Source organism: Parambassis ranga, chromosome 19 (genome assembly GCF_900634625.1).
Source record: "Parambassis ranga chromosome 19, fParRan2.1, whole genome shotgun sequence".
Lineage (NCBI taxonomy): Eukaryota > Metazoa > Chordata > Actinopteri > Ambassidae > Parambassis > Parambassis ranga.
This window is the reverse complement of record NC_041039.1, coordinates 17,720,766-17,742,879: the sequence shown is the minus strand read 5'-3', so window position 1 is coordinate 17,742,879 and position 22,114 is coordinate 17,720,766. Positions and strand designations below refer to the sequence as shown.

At 41.1% G+C, this 22,114-nt stretch overlaps 1 protein-coding gene across 1 annotated transcript in view; it reads right to left on the bottom strand.

Annotated features, from left to right (window-relative positions):
* Positions 1–22,114, bottom strand: part of kcnq1.2 (potassium voltage-gated channel, KQT-like subfamily, member 1.2) — a 123,960-nt gene that overhangs the window by 91,427 nt on the left and 10,419 nt on the right. Inside the window, exons 4-14 of the mRNA XM_028431969.1 lie at positions 19,517–19,643; positions 19,293–19,371; positions 19,102–19,198; positions 17,597–17,737; positions 15,378–15,488; positions 15,090–15,185; positions 14,734–14,871; positions 13,221–13,386; positions 10,738–10,764; positions 9,302–9,355; positions 8,986–9,103 (exon numbers count right to left, since the gene is read on the bottom strand). Coding sequence (XP_028287770.1) covers positions 8,986–9,103; positions 9,302–9,355; positions 10,738–10,764; positions 13,221–13,386; positions 14,734–14,871; positions 15,090–15,185; positions 15,378–15,488; positions 17,597–17,737; positions 19,102–19,198; positions 19,293–19,371; positions 19,517–19,643 — 1,154 coding nt within the window. The remainder of the gene's footprint in view (positions 1–8,985; positions 9,104–9,301; positions 9,356–10,737; positions 10,765–13,220; positions 13,387–14,733; positions 14,872–15,089; positions 15,186–15,377; positions 15,489–17,596; positions 17,738–19,101; positions 19,199–19,292; positions 19,372–19,516; positions 19,644–22,114) is intronic.

Below are 22,114 nucleotides of genomic sequence, written 5' to 3'. Positions count from 1 at the left end.
TCTATTAACAGCAGTGAAAAAAAAAACACACGGGGAGTAGAGGGAAGGGTAATATGGTGGGAGTCAAGAGGGAGGGGCAGGCGCATGGCTAAGGCTTACCTGGTCCCTTTTCATGATTTATAGCTTTTCTTTAGTTCCCCTGCTTTAAAACATCTGGCTTCAGAGCCGTTTAAGGCCTTGACTGATAACCTGTTGACTGCTTCTTTATCTCTGAATACAGTGAAAATAGAGCACGTTGTTTATCTCATTTCACTGTAATCCTCATGCATTTCTTATCTTTTTCTTTGTACTGCCAAAAGGTCACGTGCAAGATAAACTTCCAATGCCACATCTAGTCAGACCTGTAACCACAAAAACACAGTGGTTAGGTTTCCCCTCAGAAGTGAACAGCACACAAAATTCCAGTGTACTGTCTTTGATGAAGCTGCAGGCGTGTTGGCCGTGATGGGTTTTTGCAAAGCACACAAGCCCACGGTGATGGTGTCGTGATAGAGGCACTGCCCCGCTGTCACAGTGGCCAATGTGATAAAGAGAATTTCTGAGGATGAAACTTCAATTGGCTTTTTCAGAGAAGTCATATTCAAATTAACTCTGCAGGAAGTGTAAACTTCTCAAAATCTGAACAAACAGCTCGTGGTTAGGTTACTTGGAAATGTTGCTTCTGCTTTATTCATGTCATTAAGCAACATTTTCTTTATTTTTAAAACCATGTCAATGCATCAATGTGATATTAAAAAATAAATTCTGACTGACAGCTCAAAAATACATACACACATTTAATTGTTCTAATTAACTAATGTCACTCTTTACATCAAGCAGAAAAAGAAATACGCACCTTTCACAAGTTAAATTTGACATTTTTAAAACTCTCTTAGACTTTTAGAGGCAAATAAGATGTGTAACAAAATTTTTTAAGCTGTGCATTTACCCTGAAAAGGATGTAAAATGTGCTGATGGCAAGCCTGATCTAAGTCTGTACGTTCCTTCAGAAATATCTTTTTCTCACTTCCAAGGTCAACACATATTTCAATGTAATCTTAGCAGCCTTAAAAAAACGATTGAGCCACTTTAATATAAATGACTGACAATAAAGGGATTTTTCAGGACAATCACACCTCTAAAGAAAATACACTCAGTCCCTCCCACCTCATATTCAGAGGCCATATTCCTTGATGCAATGTCAACAGGCCCATTTTAGCCAATTCAACCCCTGCTGACCTGAAACCAGACTCAGTTCAAACCCACAGAGTGGGATCCATTCAGACAGGTGGGGCAGGAACCTAACCCACTTCTTAACACATGAGGACATGTGGACACACACACCTACACGCATCCCCTTTATAAGTTCCCCTTGTGGTCATTGCCTGGCCCAGATCAGTTGTAGCTCCCCTTTAGTCAAGCCTTCTCCTCTCCAGCAGGTAAACGCCCTGGTCCACCGAATATCCCTGCTTCTGCGTGTAAGAGAGGAGAAACCACAGAGCCCCACAGACGAGCTCCATCAATAGGCCCTCTATTCATCTGCTGGTCCGGAACACTGGGCTCTCTGACGGAGCTCCAGCACCTGGTTGCAGATGGACACAACATCAGAGGCTGGGTGGTGGCAGCACCGGTTGTAAGACTCGCCACACCTGAATAAACCCCCCACCTTAAACCACTTCAAATGCCATGGCTGGCCTATTTGAAAACCTGAGAGCGCAAGAGCTGAGTAAAAAAACATAAAAAAAAAAAAGTGGCCAAGAGAGCCATGGACGGCTGCAGGATTGGCTGTACAAACAGGCCACTCAGGTGCTGCTGCAGATTACTGTTTTCATTAACAGGAGTAAAGAAGAAACTGAGCCCTGTACATGAGAAGGAGGAGGAGGAGGAGGAGGAGGAGGAGGAAGAGGAGAGCGCAAAGCAAAGCACACGCTCACAGAAGACGATCGAGTGTATTTATTCAGGTGCTTCTAATATTGGAGCAGAGAGGGAGGCGCACCTCTGAGAGACACTGGAGCATCTATACCAAGTCTGGGAATCCTCCAAGAGGGGATTGAGCTGGACCTTACTTTGATTTTACTACAGTCAAAGCAGATTAGTGCAAGGACTTTTGTGAAGTCTGCTGGGCAATCCAAATACAATACAATGATGGCTGACACGCTTTACACATAAGACATATAAACAAAAGTGCAATAAGCGATAACAGTTAAAATGTCCTATTTCTCCTTACAGTATAACACTGATGCAACATTTAAAGATTTAACTGCACAAGTCTGACATGTTTATTACAGACACACAGTTCTGGTGGGCCTCCTCCTTTGTTGCTCTTCGGTGAGCAATCTGATTTTGCAATAATTAATGGAGATGAATGAAAAACATTTCCAAATCATCTGGAGTTTATCATCAGTTTGTTTACGTGAAGAAAAAGAAAATATCCTCAAGCTACCTTATCTTGACTTCCATTAATAGGCTCCTAATAATTTAATTTGGGGTAATTATGTTGGTTCATTAGTTTAAAATGTATATTTAACCCAAGTGCTGCAACGCTGCAGCCCATTAGGACAAACATGATTAAATAAAACCAAATGGCCAAACAATGTACAGGATGGAAACAATTAAATTATGAAGGAAGCTAACAAAGCTAACAAAAACAGTAATTGTCAATAATTCTGCCCTGCGAGTGTGTAATTGTTAACAGCACACTGCTCTAATCAAAACAAACACTTGTGCATTTTTTCTCCTAAAATCGTCTTGCCTCTAAACAAAAGAAAGAGCAGCGAGGACGTCACAGAGCTGCTCCACAATTTCCTGAGTTCATTTTCCATTTCCATTATCTGTGTTTTTTATTATTATTATTATGATCTGGGCTCTGTGTTTGTGGAAGTACAGGTGATGCCAAGGGAACAGGATACACCAGGTTTTGTTTTTTGCAGATTTTAAATGCAGCCATTAACACACAAAAACATGTGGCACTTTGGCCCAAACACAAATTATAAATTAGCATAAGGAAATACAGAAATGTTAGTCTAATTTTATTAAGTTATATTAAGTTTATACTTAAAAAAAAACACAATGTCCTTTGAGCAATCAGAAGACAAACGTATGTGTTATGAACCCAGCTATTGTCTTCCTGTCTATTTTTTGCTTCTTGCAGCTGTGAATGTTACTCACTCTGCCTCAGTCAGGCTCACGGGTACTTATTCATGCTGATTTTGGACAGAGCCCTGAAAACAACACACCACACCAGGATACCTGCATGCTGTGATGGGCTCACTCCCTTCAGTCTACCACTGTGAGCTCTGTGGGCAGATTTTATTAAATAGGACCTATTATGCTCATTTCCCGCTCTATATTTTTTTATTTTGGGACTCCACTAGAGTAGCTCTGCATGAATCACCGTTAAAAATAATTCTTATTTACAGCTGCCTGTTATGCAGCCTCTCAGTTCTGCCACAAAACAGTCAGGCTGGGCTCCAACCTGCTCTGACTAAAGCTAATTTTCTTCTGAAAAAACACAGAATGGGTTGATTGCCAGTAAATCCCAAAATGACATATGCTACTTTGGATGAGGTAGATTGTTGCTGTCATCATCAACAAGCCTACAACACAGACCGGAGGTTCCTTAGAGAACACCAACGGATCCAAACACTGCTGGATTATCGTGTGGTCTTGAGACAAGGTGACAAAGTTCAGAGCAGTGTGAAGCTGGAGCTTTGGGGTTATATGTTCCACTTCAAGTCTCACCACTCAGCAGCCATCTTGGTAACACTCCCAGGCATTCACTTTGGCTTAACAAGACCAAACTTAAATCTGAATAAACAGGCTTAAAACGCCCTTTTAACCACAGTCTCACAACTGCTATTGGTGGCATTATGAAACTGTTCCCAGAGAATGTTGTACAGTGCTCTCTGAGTCGTTTGTCTTTCCCCTGTGTCCACCCTGTTACTTGAAACTTTGGCCATGCTAAATATAAGCATCGGACAACAAGTAAAATATAAAGAAATATGAAAGAAAAGGAGCCTAACTTTAACTTTAATGTAACTGGGGGACAAAGGGATGCTTTTAAAGTCCCTGCAGTCAAACCACAAAACACTCTGGATGTTGCAGTTAGAGAGCATGTTGGAGGAGTATCGTTTTATTTGGTCTGGACAGTTTATTTATGCAGTACTTGCTTGCCGAGTCCCTGGATTTTCCAACCTGCGGTGAGAGGCCATAAAGCAGGCCATTCCTCCAGTCACTGACGGTCCCTCGCTATAAAACCCTCCTAGAATCACCAGCACCACAGAGGGAGGGAGGGAGTAAACACTTATAACAGCAGCATGAGGGCCTTCATTAACGCGGGATGGCCAGTGTCAACCTAAACACACTCTTTAATTAAGTACTTCATGAAAATGCCTTTTATTGACCAGAATGGGACGTTTACGCTGTAAAAGATGGTTTGCAGATTCTCAACCTGGCTCTAGTAGGAGAATTTGCTCCAGTGGTCAGTGATCTCGTAATGTGGCAGAACAGTAAAAGTACACCGCATTATCTCATTCTGTGTCGTTTACTGCGTTTTAAGGGGAAGCACCACAACCCCAGTGTCTAGCTTTCCTTTTCCCCCTTGATTCTTCAATATCAACTGTCTCAAAAAGGTTAAAAAAGACTAAAAAAATGAATTCTTGAGTAACCAGCTGGCCAATAAGTGTGACAATGAGCAAAAAAAAAAAGTCATTGTTATGATTTAACTTCTGGCTGATGAAAAACTCTACCTCCCTGTCAGTGCCGTGCACCCTGCAGAACCTGCAGCCAAGTCAACTCAAAAGCTGTAGCATTCATGATAGAATATATTCTTGGTCCAGTGAGAGCAATTACACTATTTCTAATACATCCAAGTGAGTAAAGGTAGCATAAAGGTCAGCAATCACATAAAAACCCTATGTGTAATGAGATTAGATACTGAATACCTCCATGTACAACTCTGTTGCCCAGAGAATATGAATCAGTGTGTGGCTGTTTTACAACCCCAAGACTATTTTCTGCCTTTTTTTATGCTCAAGAAATTGGCAAAAAGTCAAAAAACTGGGGTACAATTAGTTCTTTTCTTTCTTAGTTTCTTTTTCTATCTTTTCATAAAGCAGCAGCACCCGGGCAGCTTTTCTTGCTGCAGGGCAGGAGGCCGGTCTTACCTCATCCGTTTGTCTGTGTGTACAGAGTGTGTGTGTATGTGTGTGTGTGCATGGGGCCTCTGCCTAGTCGACTTTGTCATTCTAATACTTGGCAGTAAAGCCAAAAATATTAAGAAGATTTACTGGATGTTTTCACTTCAGATTCACTGTTGAATCTGGCATAAAAAAATGTCTTGGTCACAGTGAAAAGGGTGGGGTGGGGGGGGGTACTCAGGGGGCTTAGTTCACAGTCATTTGTCAAAGTGACAATATTCAAGGTTTAAAGACTCCTGTGACAGCAAACAGCAATGCATTTCAGATTTTTCCACTTGACTAAACACCGTATGTTTGAAACACCTCCATGTGCCATTAATATCAGAGTACAGTGCATAAGGCAGCCATACAGAGGCCACACGGACAAAAAGTCAATTTGTTCAGAGCTTTGCACAAAAGATGCCAGTTGCTCAGTAGAGAGAGAGGCCCCTACTTGAAGAGGACATGGCATGATGCATGTGTGTGTGCTTGCAAACCCTCCTGTGGTGCTGCAGTGGGCTTTCATTGTTTATCTGCTGCTAGCTTGTGAGAGGGGAACTAATTAAGATCTGCCTGCAGGTGGCCCATGCTGGCTTTTACAGGTCTGAGAGGAGACAAAAAAGGAGGAGGAGGAGGAGGAGAAGGGGAAGGGTTGGGGACCTGGCCGCACCCAGCAGGAGAATAGGGCAACTGCCTCAGGTCACAAGATGACAGACGTTACTGATGTGGTGCAGCTAGACAGAGTAAATAAGCAGGGTGAGAGACAAGAAGGAGAACAGAGAGAAGCAAGTAAATCACAGCAGAGAGCAGTGGCAGAAGGGACACAATCACTGCAATCAGTTAAACAAGGTCTTCCTCTGTTTAGGGCCTAAGAAGTACACTTGGAAACATTTACTCATTCTCAGGTCAGAGTCAATCTGCTGCAAGCTGGATTAGGAATCAGTAGCCCTGCTGAGGTTTGTTATGATTTCATTCAACAGTCAACCACTGAATCTCAGAAATTGACATCATCAAAGTGTGCAGCAGTACACAGTGCATCGCATCAGACCACTGAGCCACTAGGTTCTCACACATTCTGCTGCCTGTCCACAATCAACGGAAATCAGTGTTTGTCTGAATCGTACCAAAATCAAGCCTCATTTGCACAGAAGTACGTAAACAAACACTGAAGGAAGTGTTTACAATACAAAAGGAAGACCCATGTTGAAGACTGTGGAACAAGTGCAATATTTTTTTATTTTTTTGTGTATGTTTTGTTTTCAATTTCGGGATATTTCATAAAGTTTTAAACAAATAACAGTGAGCTATGTTTAAACAAACAAAAAAAAATACAGATTTATCTTCTCAGCAGGAAAAAAGTATGCTTGTGTATGTTTTGGGTTCAGAAGAACAGAAGGCATGGATTGCGTGCGGACGCTGCCCTGCACCACTTCCTCTTCAGAAGCCCAGAGACATCACAGCCAGCTGCATTGATGCTTCTCTCACATGTGAACAAACACACTCATACACACGCACATTTTGGAGGGGTAGTGCGCTTCAGCAAAGCAAAACAAACAGCGGAATGTTCCAGCTAGTGCTGTCACTGAGAAATTAAAGTGATACCAGCAAAGGCTGTTTGAACAAGCAGCAACCTAAACTGAGGAGCGCTCATGTCAAATTTACATTAAGGCTGGAAGCCGTGGAGAGGCTGCACAATACTCCTGGATTTGAAACTGATACAGTCTGTGTGGGTATGAGCATGCAAGTCGCCCCAGGCAGCATGGGTGGATCTGGTAGCTGTCTCCAGAAATCCAGATAAGGATGCCAAATGACAGTGCTGTCCTTGTTGGCGTGACACCGGGGGCAAAACAAACCAGCTGTTATGGGAGTGCCCAGCAAGGCCCAAATCTAAAGCTTGGCTGTTACATCAGAGTTATGGGCACAGCGGCCCTGCAATAGATACAAATAGATAGTGTCTCTGTACTGACTCTGAAGACTCACACACCGAGGCACCGAACGCCCACAAGCACGCCCAAACTGTCAAACACATGCGCACAGATAATATAAAAAACAAGTAAAAACACGTGTACACACACAAGACCATTATTTTATCAGTACGTTGGCACATTATTACACAATGTACCAATTGTCTTAACACTGCAATGAGTATTAATTAACTGATACTTTTAATGAGTAGCAATAAAAGTATTGATTCTAAGGATGTCATGACCTCAGAATAAATTAGAGCTCGTTCATGCCATTTGCATGAAGCCTGCATACTGCAGCGCCATCTTCTGTTTTAGGAACAAGGGAGATGAAATGTTTTTATAGATAATTTATTTAAATCACTTTTTTATTGTTTGTACATTGTGTCCGTTACTTCAGAAATAATTGCACTGATTTCTTCAAATAAAGAAAAATATCAGGAACTTATGTATGAAACATACAGAGTTTTAAAGGAGTTTAGTTTTCCATTCAAGAAAAAAAATCCAGCCAAAAAAAAAAAACAAAACCTTCCTGGAGTGGATGCATGTATCAAATTTTAAATTATAGTTCAATTAGAATTAATTGATTGATTGATTGATTAGAAGATAAGATCAGGGTGAGGTGAGGAGGTGCGAAAGAAAAGGAAAACTAAAAGAGGAGAAGAAGAATAGTGGGAAAGCCAGCACTGTACCTCGTGGAATTAAAGTGCTTTGTGGAAAGGGAGTCCTGGACCAATGCCATAATGAGGCAGATCAAATGACTCCAACTACTGACATTTGTTTTGTTAATGTTTTTACTTAAATTATTGTTGGTTTGATCCTTTATGGTAATGATTCTTCTCCACTGCACTGAAGGTCAATTTTTGTTTTACATTTTACAAAGTCAACAGGAAAGAGACGGAAGTGAGTGACAGAGTGACTGGATTTGCAGAACAACAATGAAGCTGAATGATATACACCAAACAGGATGGTAGAGAGTAACAGCCATCGAAGGGAACAGACAGAAAGGTGAAGTAAAACAAAAGGAAAGCGTACATACCAGTGGGGCTGTGTGTCACATTTTTTAATTCATACTTCTAACATGTAAACTCATGCTCACACACACAAGCTCACATTCAAACAGCACCACAACCACCACATGAGCACCCGAGATCTTCTGTGTAACCTTTAATGTAGCCGCCTCCTGTTCTGTGCAGTAAACATCTAATCCAGAATGTAATGACCTCATACATGAGTAAAGACCAACAATAGTGGTGACAAGTTGTCTCTGCAAAATCGTTCTGCTGTGCTGCACTGTAACACTTTGTACACGTGTAAAGATTAATAACAGAGGGTTAAACTGGTTTGGTAGCTGTCACTGTTTTGTAACGCTACAACAACTTAACACAGGAAGCAAAGGAAATCTAATTACACTGTGGTACACACACATTAACGAAACCCATTTGAATGAGGAGGTCAATGGGGAGGAAGGAGGACCATCAACATACAATTCACACAGCAAACAACAACAGTGAATTCTCAGGCCTATGAGGGCATGCGGTGACAAGCCATCCATGCCACAACATGTTCTACAACCCATCAAGAGGGATTTCTTTGACATTTCTCAGAGACTAAGGGGATAATCCCCTTTATAACTCCCTGTACCTGATATGGCCCCGGCACTCTAGAGTCTCTCTGACCCTCAAGAGGGTTCAACAAAACAACTTCATTTAGAGAGCAGCTAGAAGGGGCTCTCTTGTCTGACAAAAGGCCTTTCGGTACTGTGACCGGTAGGGAAAATCAGTATAATATGGATCAGAGAATGGAGGTCAGTTCAGGGTGATGGATAGGAGGGAGAAGGAGGGGGCGGACTTGAAGAGACTTACTGATTTTTGTCAGTCACCGCAGGCGGGGGAATATCCTCGCTCATGAAGTCGAGCTCGTCCGTTAAGCTGTTGGCCCGAGAGATGTCGATAGACGTGCTGTTATCATGACTGCTCTTCACTGTAATGAGCAAAGATAACAGGACTTAGACACATATCGAGTTTAATTTGTGACTTTGCATATGCGCGTATAATTATTGATGGTTAGACTTTTGTGAAAAATATTTGACATTAACGTTTTATGACCTACGACAATATGTGTCACTGTAATATGAGCTGAGGCTTACATAAGACAGATTAAGGAAGAACAGAAAGATACCTGGGGAACCAGGACAGCTCAGAGTAAAGGACGACCAAGAGTGATGAGGAGGGCCTGAAGCCGAGGAAATAATCAGAACAGAAAAAATGAAGAAGAGGGGAAAAAAAAAAAACACATTTTATATCTACAGATTTTAACATGATGCACAAAACTTTGCCATAATTCAGACTTTCAAAAGAAAGCAATAAATGTTAGGTAATTAAGTAAATGAAGGTGCAAATAAGGTGACACAAAGATAAGACATACAACAGAAACACATACATGGAAAAAAGGACAGACACTAACAATTTAGATAGGAAAGAAGCAGACACATTGTGGTGCTCTGCTTCAGCGGTGCAGCTTTCTGGCTGCTGGCGTGGCTAAAAACAACAGCAAAGAACAACATGTGTAGCGGGGTCTTGACCTGCAGTCAGACTGTCAGCAGAGTTTGACATGTTTCTCCTCCAAACCACCAAGCCTCTATTGTGAAGAAGAATGGAGAGGCAAATCTGTGTCCAACAACAGAATGGCCATTCCAAATCAAGCAAAAGCCATTCAGCCTCTCTTGTATACCATCAGTGCATTTGTTTAACATTGTCCAATGTGAGATGGACATAAACAGGGAAGAGAAAGAGGCAGGGAAGAAGAGAGAGAGGGAAAGTGAGAGTAAAAGACGAGAAGAGAGTATCCAGAGCCTGCTGAAGGAGACTTGAACTGGTTTATTGGCTACACAAACAGGATAAGGGTTTATTAACAATATGTAGTTTATCTGGTCCATCAGTCCAAATGTTTTTGTTTGAGAGCCCATGAGCCGAGGGCAAGAAAGAATTCAAAGTGCAGAGAGGGGAAAAAATGACTGTGAGCTGGAAACAGAGAGGGGGCGCTCCATTGAGAGATTCTCACAGACATGAGGTGGGCGTGGACAGAGAGATAAGTGGAGCGATAAGCCGGACACTGACCAAAATCAAACAATAACCAGTTTATTTCTAACCACTGAAGCTCCACAATGAAAGCTTATCATCTCTGCTCCCGCCCCTCCTCTCTTCAGAGTCCCAGTCTGGGTCCACACAGTCCCAGAGGTCCCCCTCTGTTCCTTCCAAACTGGGCAAGCCCCGTTCTTCACCCACAGTGTTGGCAGAGCACCCAGTAATGAAAACAGGCCATGTCAACCCAGGACCAGTGTCTGAGTCTCTCTCTGCTTGGCTCTGGTTTGGTCCGGTTGAGCACAAAGGCCCAGCCAGCCAGTGAGTCTAATTAAAATACTGTCTGGGCCACATTAAATAGGCAGACTAGCTAATGATTAACACAGAGGAGTTTTTAATAGGAGAAAAAGAAGTACTTAACCAGTGGAAGTGGCTACTGATTAGACAGTGTGGTAATACACAACCTTTATTTCTATATGTCTTAAATGTTTTTTTCTTGTCTTAAAAATCTTAAATCTTAAATCCTGAACTCACCTGTTTGCCTAAACATCCTGGTGATTCCTGCAAAGAAAGACACAACTGCTGTTAATATGGGATTGCAACATCGCCGCATCACATAACAGTTTGAGCACTTCCAAGTAGTGTAATAAAGCCAAGTTTTGTGTCGTTTCGTTGTTGTTTTTGTTGCCATGTTGAGTTTATGGAGTGTGATGGATGTATTGTAAAATTTTAGGCCACATAGGAAACACCACTGATGGCTAATATTAACCTGGAGACTGTTAAACTAATTGCTGTGTTTTTTCACCATCCACAGCCGAAGTGTGGACAGAAACTAATTCCTTTACTATAAGTGATTTATAAAACATAATGCCTTAAAGTTTTTAAGAAATGCAGGAGCCCAGCACAAAGTTCAAAAGGGGTAGGTTGAAGTAAAAAAAAGAGGGAGGCGCTCTGGTGTAGACAGTTGACATTGCAGATGCCTGTTTTATGGATGAATGTGAAGCAGAGATCATACAGTCCCATGCTGTTCCAGCTCAGACATTATAATTAGTGACAGCAGGCTGCAGACTTTGGCTTCTTTACATGGTTTTATGTCATCCATAACTTGCCCAATTCCCCCTATTCGTCTCCATAACCTCAGCATGTGCATTTATTTAGAGTCATTTATTGATAACACAGAATGTTCACATGTGGATAAATACGCTGTTTCACATCCACTTTGACTTTGCTGCTTTTCCCACGTGCATGTTGACATATGTTCTCTCTCATTATGTGAGATCCTCCTCAATTAAGAGGAAAAACTTTTCCACTTGTAAGTGGTTGCTCTTTTTAGTGACGCTGTGCCTTCATGTCAGGTTTATGTCACTTCAGCTCCTTTTATGATTGCACGCTTTGACAGGAAAAACCCATAAAGTGCATTTATTAACTTTGGGTCTGGGTCACTTCATTTGGTGGGGTTGGCTTTTAACACAGGAAGCTAAAGCACCACCCCTCTTAACTATCAAACATATATTGTATGTATAGACCTACACAAAAAAAAATATATATAGTTGTGTATTATGTGCAAGTACTGATGCAGGTCAAATGGATTGTATGAAATCAGCGTTGGCTTTGCAATGACTGCACCATCGGTAAACTGCAACTGTTATTACAAGAAATTCTCACTTGTAACGTCGACATGCTGGTATTTTAAGTTTTTTTTTCCATTTAAGTCCAGTGTGAGTGTCTGTGGCCAGCAAAGGGGGACAAGTGAAGCAGTAACGAGCTTGTAACCATGACCTCTAATCACCACTGAGACTCTAATGGCTTCCATGTGGCTTACTGGAGACACCTGGCAGCCATCTTGGCTCTAAAAGGATCAGGATAGGGCCTCTGTTTACTGTGTGAAAATGGGAAACCTGTGCATAACAGCTCCTCCCATAATGTGTAATGGTCCCCACTGTTTACACAAACAGAGGAGGACTGTCATCTTTTGCAAGGGACTGGCTCCGAAAACCACTTTAAAATGGGTTGTATATGCTGTAATTATTGTGACTGGAGTTAGAACACTGACAATACGATAATGAGCGAATTAAACATGATTACTACTTTTGCTTGATTACACGTCTGATATACATCCCCACAAAGTTTTATCAAATCAAAGCTTTATTTGTTTTGTGTTATTTGTGAGTTTGTAAGTGAGGTCTTGACATGTGACTAGATCTCACTTCCCTGGCCTATATGTGAAAAAACATGTGCAGAAAAGGATGCTTCATTTGGGAAATCTGTTGTGTGCTCTCGACAAAAAAGAAGCAACTGCCACCAAGACGCCGCTTGATACTGATATGCATCCTTCACTGAGGGAATTGGCTGCAATTGTTGGCCACATTTAAGGAATCCGTCTTCATTTATTCAAAACAAGGATAATGAACACTTGACAACACAAAAGTACAAGCCGACAGCTAATATTTCTAAACCAAGTGCCATAAAATATGTCATTCATCATGCAGTTGTTTTGGCCACGTAAATGCCCCGAGCGCAAAAACACATCAAGCTTTTACTGAGATAATGGATTTCCAAGGCCTTTTAGGCAGCATGACATCATTTCACGGCCCTCGACACACATTATTTCATCAAACAAAACTGTATTAAAAGAGATTTCATTACTGGAGTTCTCTGTGTTACATGTCCTCTACATGACACAGCCTTCACAGCCAGTTTGAAGTGTGTTGAAATGGCAAAGATAGCTTCACAACTATATTAAATGTACTTTTTTTTCTACAACACCTTCATGGAACATGGTGTTAAATAAAAATTCTCTTGTCAAGAACTCCAAAATGAAGTCGGTTTGATCAGGCGGTCATAAAACAGAACTCTGTGCTTTTATGTGTAATCTTGGCTAGTTAGAGGAAAGGCAGTTTATAGAGGGTAGCTGGCTTTCTTTGAAAAGTCATATATATCTGAGTGGAGCTCAGGCTGGAGTATGTTAATATCAACATCGGAGACACATGAGCGAGGTGGTCTTTCCAGTGTATTACCTTCCACAGTCCCCCTTGGCTCTTCGACGAAAAATGAGACGTCTTTCTTCGCCGACGAGTCCTCGATGTGATCGTAGGTGATCTGAGGAATGGATACAGCTCTCTCTGAGTTCACGCCCATTGAACCGTTTCCTCTGGACTTCAGCCTCCTCTTGTTCCCCTTTTTCTGATGGACAAAATGTCAACACAAGTGTTAAATCACTGTAAAGTTTAATACTAATATTTTGCTAATTATATTCGACTACATATTGGGGTGTTGAAACAGGTCCTGCAAACATACTATATGTTCTAAAATCTTCCAGCCAAATATAAAACACTGGTCAAAAACAGTGAAATACCAAAGCACATTCATTTTGTCAGTATCCATGTAGTTCACACTGTTGTAAAACATCATAATCCTACTGAATTCTGTGCTCTGGCGCTGACATAAGTGGTACCTGTTTTATCTCAGTGAGATCATAGCTGTCTGAGTCACTGAGTTTGTGAGAACTGAAACGGTGCCTCCAGTCCAATCCTTAGAACAAGTGACCCACACCAACGTCATGGATGTGGCCTTTATAGAAACTCAATTATTTGGACTCAGTGCATCAGACTTTGGCATTTGACGAGTGGCCAGCAGTTCATTCCAAATACCCAATGACTGAATGGCTCATTAGGAGAGAGGGAAAGAGGGAGGTGTGGTGGGTGTTGTCAGATGGAAAGACAGAAAACAGATAAAACAGGACGAAGAAAGATGGAAGGGAAACAAGAAACTGTAACAGACAATAGGCTTAAGAAACAGGAGAATAAAGAAACAGACTCTGGAGTTCTTCACCAGCGTTAACAACAATGAGGAAGAAGGTGGAAAGAAGCGTAGGGAAATACTCAGACAGAGGGGAAACAGGAAGGCAGAAGAAAAAAGAAGAAGGAATCTTAAAAGAAGGAAAGAGGGGAGAGAGGAAAGACAGACGAGAAAGTCACATGCTGAAACAGAAAAGAGCGGAAGCAGCCTTCATTCTCCCAAATACACGTGGGTTCAATGCTACACAAAGATTTTTTTGTTGTTGTTCTACTAGACAAAGGTTTACTCCCATGAGAAAGGCGGTGGTGACATCATCTCAACTGACTGAGTCTTTGTCCGGCAGAGACAAAGGCCTCGAGTCATCCTGGTGGAGTCAAGCCTGGGGGGGCCTCTGTGTGTGTATTTGTGTTTTGTGCGCATTGTGTTCTTCCACATAGTATGTGTATGTTTGTGGGAACTTGACTTGGTCTTTTATTCTGTATGGAAGGCGCAATATAGCTAATATTGTTGGGAAAGGTGAACTGCACAAGGGGACAATTATGGTGTGGGCTACACATATGCAAATGCACCCTGAAGCATCACAGAGGCCTTTTCTGACAACACTCCAGAGCTTAGGTTTGAATATTTTAAGGCTTTTCATGCAAAAATGATGCTTTATTTTAAACATCGCATGATCCCCTAAAGACATTCTTTATGCACAAGTTTCAAAAAGGAATTAAAATGACACATTACTGATATATTGAGTTTCCTGGTGTTAGGACTGCAGTTTTCAGCCTGGGCAGCTGCAACCGCCTCTGGTGTAAGGAAGTATAGTTTCCATGTAGCAGCACAGCCATTTGGTTTCTCTGCTGCGTAGCACCTCCAGAGCGTCTGAGAAATAGAGGTTACAACAAACAATAAAAAGAGCAGTATATATTGCTTTATGTTAGTATATAGCAATAGCAATTCCCACTATAATCTCAAATTACAGCATAAAATAAACCCTCGATCCATATGCAAATAAATTCAGCGGCACATTACATTTACATTATCATATATCAGCATTTCTTTATATTTTCCATAATAACGTTCTTGATGCACAACTGCACCTGTATGAGGGAGGCTGCAGCAGGGATCTGTCTGTTGAAGTGCTTCTGTCTCTGCTTCTGTTGGACTTTCAGGGCAAACCCTGAACCCAGGATACCCTGATCAAGGAGAATTACTGTTTCACTGTTTCCAAAAAGATACGAGTCTACAAACTTTTAAAAATAAACAATGTTCATTTTTTCAAACATTATTTTTAAGCACAAGCACAGAAATGTGCAATAAATATAACAATACCTTAACTAAATGAGGAAAATATTTGATGAAGAAGATTAGATTAAATTCATATTTACGGCAGGTAGAGCAAAGAAGGAGATAGCAAAGACACTGAAGCAGGAGGCAATGGCCTTGCCTATCCACGTCTGTGGTATTTTGTCTCCATAGCCGATCGTGGTGACCGTGACCTACAGAGAAAGAGTAGATCAGACTCCTCTAACAATAAAAATGAGTTATAAACACACTGTGTACATATGACGGCTCTATGACCAAAATATCCACAATGATCACAGTCCTTCAGTGATGCAAAAAAAGGCTGAGGTCATTCCAGTATGTTTGAGCTACTGATGGTTTCAATGCTTTATACTTACACTATAAGAGAATAAGATTCCATGAGAACCCTTTTCATTCTAGAGCTACAGACGTATTATTTTTGTAATTGTACATTATCTAAAATGTTATTCAGACTCCCTCTGACTTTAATGAAGTGCTGCTCTCAGTCAATGCAGTGTGCCGTTACTACAGCAGTCTATAAGAGAAGTGAGGCAATAAAGACAAAGTTCATCAGCCGCTCTGGATTTGCTGCCCGACTGTCAGCGATGGCGGGAGCATTTGAGGTTTTTGCTCCTCAAAGGGAATAAGATTCCCAACCACTAATCCTCAATGAGTGTAGGAATTTGCTGGGGTGAGGAGGGAAAACAAATACCTCTTGCATTTGCATGTACACCCACTCTGAAAGCCGAGCCAATTCTGACACATTCAGAACACACTTGGCTTACTGTGGGTGTCTATGGAGCATCGCTGCGTGAGCCGCCGCTGTGTGCTCACACAAAGCGGCTGGTGTAAGGTGAGATACTTAAAAGAGCTTTGAGGGTAAAAAAAAAAAGAAGGAGCAGAGGCAGAAAAGGCGGGTGGGTGTATGTTGGGGGTGGGTGGAGTGGCAGGGGATTTAATCCCTCATCCACAAATCCGATGACTAAACAATGTCCTCCTGACCATCAGAGTGGAATGGTCGACTGAAAAACATGGTCGACTGAAAAACACCCCCTCTCATTCAAACTGTAGAGTGTGGGCAAAAACCTCTTCATGACTACACAAAGGTCACAGACCTGCTCTTTGAATATGAATGACTGTATGAAAACGATGCATGTTTATGAGCTGCATGCTCTGTGCTCTGTATCAGCCATGACTGCAATAAAAACCTAAAAAATAAACTACCAGCTGTCTTACGCTTACAGTTGAGATTAGAAAGTTGTTAAAATCAAACTTACATTTACATTACATTACACATTACATCAGCAATTGGAAGACAAAAAGCAGAGAAAGAGAGAGAGAGAGAGAGTGGGAGGGATGAAGGGAATGGGATATGAATCATGGCATTGGCTTGTCCTCCAGCTGTGCTGCGCACCTGCACATCCAACTGTGGAAATCATGCCAAGAGAAGAAACACACTGTGGGAGAGCTTAGTATTCTCCAATCAGTGCAATCACATTTCAGCCAGGGTACACACAAACCTCACCAAACCTATTGTAAAAGCATAACATGAGCTACTCTCAAGTTTACACTCTGAGAAAGACAAAAAAGGTTCAAATCTCCAAGTGTGATTCTTTTCTCTGCATTGTGTAACAGAGTAACACAAAAATAACGGCTTCCACAGAGCAGCAAGGAGCAACGTGACCTCACCAACCCTAGTTACATAAAGGCAGTAATCCCACAATTAAAGTTTTAATTAAGGGAACTGACACTTTATATTGGTGCTCTAAAAGTTCTTTGAGCCAAAGATCCCAGAGGTGAATGGTTTATTGCCGTCTCTTTGTGGCACGCTGATCCCCTGCACAAGGCTGCCATAGGTTTCTCATTACTCTGCTCTTTCAATTCAAATGTTTAATTAACTGCTCGGGAAACCCGAGCTGCCGCACAGAGGGAAATAGCCAAAACCAGCTCTATGCACGACAAACATCAACACACCTGCCTCTGTGTTAAGTACTGCATCGACACATGCATGCTGCACCAACGCTCAATGATTGGAAGTCTCACCATGGTGGCCAGCCATCTCCATTTTTCCAGTTAAGACTTCACTTGAGATCACATTGTACGGATAATTTGTTGCAGCTCTTCAGAGTTAAGAATCTTTTTTTTAAATCATGTTTGATGCAGCTTTTTAAGTGTGGAAACTCAAGTAGAATTCAGTTTATACAAACACGCAGAGATGTGTGCAAAGGTGTGCATCATAAAGAGACATTCTTTGGTTTCTATACAGTTTTCTATTTTCCTTTATCTTGTTTGATTGCCTTACCACGCCCCACCACAGTGCATCAGCGTAGCTGGAGAAGCCCGTCTTGCCCTCCTCATCTACAGCATCCTTCTCCGCCAAGTAGACAAAGTAGGAGGAAAAGATCAAGCCCAGGAAGCCAATGTATAGGGTGGTGATCAGCTCCTGTTTAATGCAAGATTAAAGAAAAAACATCATAGCTACAATCATGGGACTAATGCAAAACATTATTTTTATCAGTGCATCAATTTTTAGTATTTGTAGTATTTCTTTTTCAAAATACAGCAGTCTGGCAAAAAAGTGGCCCCCACACTCCTTTGTCACTTGCATCTATTAGCAGGTGTTACGGGTAATATATAAATAAGGGCTGCTTTGTATTTACAGACCATGTATAGAACCCTGGTGTTTGTGGACAAAACACTGCAGCTGTGTTCATTTGTTGATTTGCTGTTGGTCTGTAATGAACAAAGGGCTGTCCGTCAGTCTGTCTGTGTGTTGACCCGAGTGGTTGAATAAGTATATATATATATATATATATATATATATATATATTTATATATATATAGTTATATGAATGAATAAACAATAGATAAGTGCATATACACAGGGTGTGGCAGCCTTCACCTCAAACATCTATAGATACCTACCTACCATTAACTTACTTCCACTAAACAGAGCATATCATGTGATCAAGTGGTCATCTGACAACAGGGAGATGGCAACGGATCACTTCAGGCTCAACTTGAACTCATCCTACATTTACTTCTGTGACCCTCTGCACGCAATCCTCACTGTTAAGTCCTGCTCTTCTTATGCATCAAAGACTTATGAACGTCAGGTTTGACTACAACTGAGGAACATAGTGTACTGCAGGGATTAAGGAGAGAACAGTACATCCTCTGACTTCATTGTGTATCAGCCTGAGAAAGAACTAAAACAAGTGTACCAGAATACAATGAAAAAAAGGTCAACTTCCATTGCTGTTTTTCATCTTCTGATAAAGCCAGGATTTCTGTGGACATTTTGTGTGTGTGTGTGTGTGTGTGTCTAGGTTTGAATCCTTGTTATGAACAGTGTGATGATGACAACAACTAGTTTGTCTACTACACCACTCGCAAGGCCTGTGAAGGTCAACAACAGGACAATCTCTGTTGTTACACATTCTGTCTCTGGAGTGTTAAAAATAATGCTTATATGAGAGGTAATTGATAAGTCCATGGCCCAACAGAGTCAAGATCCCCCCCACCCTGAGCAGTCATGCAGCATACAGATCACAAGATCTTGGATTTCTAGAAAGTGCTCCACACTATCAAACCACTAGCAGAATGGTGACCATTGAGCCCAAGTCAGTTTAACAGGGAAAGTGTTGCTTAAGATGAAGTGTTGTCCATTTTCTGATTGTTCTGATTTGCAATTTTCAGCTTTCAGCTCCTCATACACGTGGACATATAGCCAGAACTGACTGTTAGGAGATGATAACTGGTTCAGTTTTTATAATAAAAACATTTAATTACACATGTTTCACCTACCTGTCGATGAATGAACACTACAGATCCCAGAAGTCTCCACGTCCCTCCCTGTCGATCCACATGTAGCATGCGCAGGATTTGTAGGAAGCGGATGCCCCTGCAACACACAACACCACCCCCCTTTTGTCTTCTGACTCCACTTCAGCTATGACTAAATAATAATAAAATGCGAAACAAAATCATTGACATACCTGATGGCAGATGTGGCAAACACTTGGCCATTTGACCCTACACCAAGCACAATGATCGAGGCGATGACCACTATCAAATCTGTGAGAACAAAGATATCAGATAAGAGCTGCAGTTTCAGTTATATCTCATAAGTAATGCTTGAATGATTTACATTGTTGATCTGCAAAAACACTTCAGGACATCCGTTGCATTAAATGAGAACAAAAGGAAATGCCAGGTGCACCTATGATTGATATGGGCTTCCTGATAAAGCGGAGGCGTCCTTTGATGCCTGCATATTTGCTTCGGCAGCCTGCCGACCACAGCCGGACCACATACTCTGTGCCAAAGAACAGCACAAGCACAATCTCCTGTGGGGCACAATACAAACACGGAGTGAGGGTTACAATAATCCACTGGTACAGAGACAATCATTGCGAAACACAAAACTGGCTCAGAGGATGTGGAAGTTAGATAAGGTATCATTTTTAAAAGCATTGATAACACAGTGCCGTGCATTAAAACTAATTTAAAAACATTAACAAGATTTACGATGTGATATGAGTGGGTACTGACAACAAAGGTTCAAATGTGTGTGAGATAGGAAAAGAGACACTAAGGTGGTATAAGTGGAGGTACCAAGACCACCCAGACACCCAGGGGGGAGAGATAGAGGCTGATAACAAGGCTGATGACAGCTCATATTGAGACAGGGTGAATGACTTAGTGATAGAAGCAACAAAAATGCCATCCCGCCAGGTAAGAATGCTTCATAATTAGGCGTTGTTGTGAATTAAGCATTTAACTGACAAACGAGGGCTTCATTTTTTAAGTTGAGGTCACTGCTTCTAAACCATGTTTGTGTGGCTCCATAAATTAATTAACCTTAATAGGGATCATGTTCCCGGCCACCGTGTATCCATAATATTTAGCCAGCATACTGTCTGTTAAAACCTAAAGCCATGTGGGTGGCCATCTCATTGAGTTCTTGAACTGGCTGCTCTCTGACCGCCCTTGTATGAAACTTTATACCATGAGCCCTGCTGCAATAACACAGGCCGCAAAACAATGACCTGCCAATCACACTAGACTCTATTCTGGCTATAGTATCAGCAAAACGGCCAACTTTTCTGTTTGCCCATTATCATTAATTAACTATGTTTACAGCTTTAGATTTTGCGCTTGAGTCGTCCGGCCTGGGATTCCTTTACCCTGTATTCATCTGTGTGAATTGCTCATTTTCTGTCAGTGAGTTAAAGACAAAGAGAGACGAAGATAAAGAGGCAGGACTGAAGACACACACACAGGGAGAAATGGTCCAGCAGATCCCTATAACATAGCCTGATAATCAGACTTTGGTTTCACTGCATTCATTTAGTGAAACCAAACAAATCGGAGACGTGGGCTGGCATTCAGCTGTCCGGAACCATGCTGCCTGTAACATCCACTGCAGTTGAACTTGACCAGCTAGCCGTGGCCTCATTGTTAATGCAGGACAGGGACAGATTATGCTTAATGTCCTGCACTTCCCTATTTTATTAAAAACAAAATCTGAATCATCAACACCAAGAAAAAAAATCTACAGTAAGCGAATTTATTGAGCTTAATTATAACAGCTGGGTAAAGTCAAAGGTACACATGAATTTGTGGAATTTGAAGGGGATTATTCATAATAATTCCATAAAATGGGTCACCCAGATGTTGAGGTGTTTTTGAATGCGTCTCTGAAACTGGCAGCTACGTGTTTACTGAAAACAGCCGCCTGTTCGTGCAGCAATAATCTCGTCAAGCCAGACGCGGATGAAGCTCATACAGAGAGCTGCATTGGAAATTACTGTGTGAGATGATGAGATTGCTTCTGGCTCACAACATGGAAGGTGTACACATACACACACATATACATTACACTTATTACAGAGATTTCCCTTGTCTTGTTATTAATATTGGATTCAGATGCTAATGTCAAACCTATTCACACAGCACTTAATAATAAAACAGCAATGTTTTGCTCCTTCTAAACTGTATATAATAAGAGATTACACTAGAAAAGTACTAAAAAAAAGCACATTCCCTTTTCATATCCTAACTTAAAACCAAAAATTAAACTAACCCTTGGGAGTAGCTATTATATTGGTATTAAAGGTTTGTCAAAAAGCAGCCTATAGTATAATAACAAACAATAATTAGATAAATAAATCATTAATATGGCCTAAAATAGACCTTAATGATTGACTTATTCTGTAAAAAGTGTTTTGACTGAAGTTCATGCACTGACGGATTTATTTAAGGATCAATTTTTTCAGAAAATGTTGCAGGAACATATTTAAAAAAAAGTCTCTGGCACCTAAGAATGTGAAGAAGAGCCCGAGTTTTTAAACTCATGGCTGTAATTGCCACTAACAAATATTCCAGGAATGTATGATAACACACTAATCATATGACAGCGCCCCCACAAGTGTCAGAGTTACTATATTTTCCATAAAAACCCTTTGAAAAAAAAACACTTTGACCAATGGATTCCAAACCTATTTTCGTAGAAATGATGTATAGCTGTTGTTTTAAAAACGATCTGGGGGTCTGCAAAAACATAATGATTCATCCTTAAACTGCGAAAATGGGCTCAATGCATGTTGAGATAACTTTGAACTGATGGAGGTGCCAAATGAAGGGGAATGACTAACAATGTATGTCATCAGAACTACAAAGACTATTGTGATAATGAGCAGCCGTCATGAATGAATGTCTTCTCTTATGTTGGTTTTAAGGCCTAAGTTCAGAATGCATGTATTGAAATAAAGAATGCACATAAGGAAGCAAAAGGAAAGTGCAAAGAAATGATTTA